Source organism: Octopus bimaculoides, chromosome 22 (assembly GCF_001194135.2).
Source record: "Octopus bimaculoides isolate UCB-OBI-ISO-001 chromosome 22, ASM119413v2, whole genome shotgun sequence".
Lineage (NCBI taxonomy): Eukaryota > Metazoa > Mollusca > Cephalopoda > Octopoda > Octopodidae > Octopus > Octopus bimaculoides.
The window spans coordinates 13,609,329-13,614,405 of NC_069002.1; the positions used below are offsets into that span (position 1 = coordinate 13,609,329).

The 5,077-nt window shown below is 36.5% G+C and overlaps 1 protein-coding gene across 1 annotated transcript in view; it reads right to left on the reverse strand.

Annotated features, from left to right (window-relative positions):
* LOC106874177 (uncharacterized) overlaps positions 1-5,077 on the reverse strand; it is a 20,200-nt gene that overhangs the window by 4,580 nt on the left and 10,543 nt on the right. Inside the window, exons 4-5 of the mRNA XM_014921832.2 lie at positions 3,073-4,889; positions 1,433-1,581 (exon numbers count right to left, since the gene is read on the reverse strand). Of these exons, the coding sequence (XP_014777318.2) occupies positions 1,433-1,581; positions 3,073-4,889 (1,966 nt within the window). The remainder of the gene's footprint in view (positions 1-1,432; positions 1,582-3,072; positions 4,890-5,077) is intronic.

Sequence of the window (5,077 nt, forward strand, 5' to 3'; positions counted from 1 at the left end):
TGGTTAAGGTTGTTGGTAAGCTTTCCTAAGTTACTCCAATCCAGATCCCCAATGCAAACCTTCAGATCAACCTTCTCCTATGCAGATCTCTAATGCAACATTTAAAAAAAGAGTCAATAAGTGAAAATAACCAATAAACTGATTCCTTATGGGATTTCCCAATCAAATTGCCAGCAAACCATTTTCAGCCAAACCAATTTCAACGGATTTCGCTCAAATCTGATGTCGATGTTACTTATTTTGGTTTGAAATAAAGGACTTAATCATTTAATAATCCTAGCTTAATCCCGAGCAGCGCCGGGTTATACTGCTAGTATATATATATATATATATATATAAAGTATTCATGCTGGTGCCACATTAAAATCACCTAGCACATTCCGTAAAGTAATTGGTACTAGGAACGGCATCCAGCCATAGAAACCAAGCCAAATCAGACAGGAACCTGGTACAGCTCTCCTGCTTGCTATTTCAAGTCAAACTGCCTGACCCAAACCAACATGGAAAACGGATGTTAAAGGATGAGGATGATGGGGATGATGATGATGATGATGATGATGATGATGATGATGATGATGATGATGATGATGATGATGATGATGATGATGATGATGATGATGATATATAGATACACAAATAGGGTTTAAATGTGTTCCATTTATACCTATGTTGTACCTAGAACCAGCCATGAGCCAAATCTCTCTGATTAAAGGCAAGTACTCCAGCATGGCCACAGTCACATGACCAAAATAAGTAAAAGAATAAAAAGCTATGCCATACACACGCACACACACACTCACACAAACACACATATCTATATATATGTACAACAGCTATTCTTTTATATAAGTTTTATTAAAGACCCAACTTCGTTCCAGTTTTATCTTTCTCTATTACAAATTTTTCATTTTTTCATATCAGTAAGTTAAGAGTTGTAAAATGTGCATTAAATGTGCATTAAAATGTGCATTAAATTCCCATGCACACTTTTTACCAGTCATTGATTTATGTGCCTCAATTCTCTATAGCTGATATACTGTGAAAACTTATAATTAGGTTACCGATATTAGAAATATATTTTATGTACCTTGAATTGTATATGATATAGAATTTGATATGCTTGATATAGTTGATATATATAATTATTATATCAAAAGTTGACAGCTCAGACAGCTTCACCCCAGAGTGGGCCATTCAATAGAACTTATTAATAAATAATATACTAACAACTAATTCAAGGTGTATACTCCACCCATTATATTGAGAGAGAGAGAGAGAGAGAGATAACAGCTGACAACTAATGATAAATGAGTTGAGCAACAGACAATGGTTTTGTTTAACCTGTGATCCTGTTTCTCTTCCCGAGTACTCTAAGTAGAAACATTGAAGCCAAAAGAACTGCTCACTCCAAAGCCAGTGAGTTAATTTTTACCATTTTCTCAAGATTTCTTGCTTCCTTCAGTAGTGTTATTTTAATACTTTCTGCCTTTGATACATATTTTTGGGATTCGAGGTCATGATTCCCTTCTTGTTGAAATTTCTTTGATTCACTATTTCCATGGAAACCAGATTTCATACACCCTGGAGAGAAGAATTTGACAATAAAATTAATAATACAACTTATAAATTAAATATTAGGGGTTAAATATCAGGTGTGTGATCTGTAGGCTAGGTAACTGGGCTATTGGTCATTAAGGCAGATTTTCTATGGCCAGATGGCCTTTGAGTTGTTAACCTTCATCTGTTTTTAAACGAGGTAACATTTTCCCAAAGCCAGTTGGTCAGACATGTTTTTCACATAAGACTGGAAGTGAAGAATACTGTATGAGGATATTCTTATTAATGACTATTGCTTGATGGAGAATTTATCGACAGTCATATATTGATTGTGGCAGGATTACATTGCAATGAAATTACAGATACACACACACACACCTCCTCCTCCTCCTCCTCCTCCTCCTCCTCCTCATCATCATCATCGTCGTCGTCGTCGTCGTCGTCGTCGTCGTCATCATCATCATCATCATCATCATCATCATTTAACATCTGGAGGGAGAGAAGGTTGTACCAGAACTCATCTGGTACTCATTATATCAGTGTGAAATGAAATATCTTGCTCAGGGGCTCAACACACCATCCAGTCCAGGATTTGAACCGACAACCTTATGATCAAGAACCAAATGCCCTAACATGATAATGTAATTGGCCACAATGAATTTACTGTGATGAATTTATCAAATATCAAATATTGGCTTCAAATTTTGACACAAGGCCAGCAATTTTGGGGAAAAGGCTAAGTCAATTACATTGACTCCAGCGTTCAGCTGGTACTTATTTTATTGACCCTGAAACGATGAAAGGCTCCGTTGACCTCAGCAGAATTTGAACTCAGAACATGAGGATGGACAAAATGCTGCCAAGCATTTTGCCAGGCATGTAAACGATTCTGCTTGCTTCTGCCTTATCAGATGTAAAATATTAAGCTTTGATAAATTACAAGAGACTGTTGTCATCATCGTCTTTGCTGTTGTCTTGTTGTTGTTGTTGTTGTTGTTCTTGTAATACGTCAGGTCATCTCTGATGAAGAAGCTGTGTTGTGAGCAGAGTGTCAGTTTATAAAGCAGATACAATCCACAGATCCATGGATCCAGACATGCAATATTTCTATCTAACTGGAAACTGCCCTTCACAACAGCATCACAACTATACGCTGTCTTATATCTTAAATAACTCGCACCAAAACACTGACATACTTCACCCAGTTGCACTCAACACAACCTGACCTGAGTGACATGCTGCATTCACCACATTACCAATCAGTCACACTGTGCACCCAACTTGACATACGTTAAACAATTATTGTGCACTCAATGCTACTGCATCAAACACAGCGCACATTAAGTCACTCTGCGTTTAATACATTACACACTGACTGCACCTATTTAACTAATATTAAACAAGCTTCACCTCCACAAAAGGGCGACAAATACACAGACAATCACAACAATGACAACAACAATAAAGGATAAAAGAAACCTTTAAATCTAAAACACAAACATCGAAATCAATTACCTTCATTTCGGCTGTCTTGATTTGCCAAAAAGGCAGAATGCAGAGGTGTTGATGTCACCAGAGGGCGACAGAAATTTATGTTGTTCATAAAAGTTTGTGATCCGTTCCGAGATGACAATAACGGGGCAGAGCTGGCGCCTAAACGCATCTCATCGATTGTATTAGCAGCATCGGCATACCGTGTGAGAAGATCACTGTACTGATTCTGTAACTCTTCAACAAGTTCAGTGGCTTTTCTCCTCTTTTCAGATTCCTGAACAAGTTTATCATTCAGTTCCATAACAGAAGAGAAAGTAGAGAGATTTTCAGAAGATCCTTGGTCAGTCTGGAGTTTGTTAAGTTCTATAAGAGATTTGTGTTTTGATTTGACAGGAGTTAAATGACATGATACATCAGTAACACTCTTACTTTTAATTCTGGAACTCTTGAGAATTTCCCCAGATGTTGGCCAAGTTCTTGAATCTACTTCCTCTTCCTTTTTTACCTCACCATCTTTTCCTTTTTCTCTTTCTTCAAGAGTCACTTCTTTACTTTCTGGGAATTTTATTTTATTCTCTACTTTATCCATTTTTCCACAAGAATTCTTCCTCTTACAACAATTATTACTCACATCAACTGCAGATTCATGCTGGATGAGTGAGGTGGTTGTTTTGTCTGGTAATTCTTGACAAATTTCATCAGCTGTCATTCCGCTTTTGCTATTGGACAGTTCTTGATCCATATAATCATTTTGCATTGTTTTCAAATTGGTGAAATCCTTTATTAGAAATGTATTCGCATGTAGTCTGCCTGTGGAATTAATCTCATTCTTGTCTTGTGGAACAGCTGAAAGGGCAAACATGTTCTTTCTTTCAATATCAAACTGACCATCTGTAGTATTGATACAGTGTACATCATGTAAATTTGGTGTGCAGTCATCAAAATATTTTTGTGATTGATCTTTCAATTCATTAAACCTATTTTCTGAGACAGAAGAATTGATTGTGGAAGAATAATTCCAAAATGTGAAGTCAGGATTGGATTCTCCAGTTTCTTTAATTTGCTCCTTGTCATAGGGAGATGGAATTTGAAGATCTTCAACAGGGTTCACAGATGAACGACAATGATTGAAATTATTTTCATTACCAGAATTACTAACGTTGAATATTTCTGGGAAAATTTCAGTGCTATGTTTTGAAGAAATGGTTTTATCTGATCTTTGTCCAGATTCTGAAACTTTTAAACTTCTCAATGCCAGATCTTCTGATTCTTGCTGGAATGGTTTCTCTTCACTGAAATCAATATGTCCAGTTATCAGAAAGAGTTCATCTTCATCTGATTCTCTACAGAATTCTTTATTTGGATAGTTTTCTTTTTCCATTCCAGTTTCTGATGGTGATAGCCCTTTCACAGCAGATGATGACAATTTTCCACCCAATGATGGAATACGAACCATTTCAGAAGGATTTTGGTAACATGTATAGTAATTTTTCACAAAGAATTCTTTATTTCCTAAAAATTCTCCATCTTCGCACACTTCATCACTGTTTTCATGAATGTCAAATGGTTCTTCATGTTTTACCAAGAGGGCAGCAAGAGGATCTTCATCAAAAGAATTATTGGATTTGTCTTTAGAAACATCTAAAGATTCTTTAAAATGTTGCAATGAGTATTTCTGGCAACTTTCAGAATCTCTGGGTTTAAGTTCCACACTTTGGCAATTTAGTTGAAGACAAAAACCATTCCTGTCATCAAAAAGAATATCTGGAGAAATATTTTCTAACTTGTCTGGGAAACTCTTCTCTTCATCTGATAACTCCAAATCACTGATACAGTATCTGGAAAAGACATGTAAAAAAATATCTTAGTTGTTAAGGTAACCTTAGCCGTGTGAGGACGAGGTTTGTTGGGCAAGTGTCTTCTACCACAACAGCCACAGGTAGATCAATGAATTGTGTGCAGATGCCCATTACACACACACACACACACACACACACACACACACACACACACACACACACACACA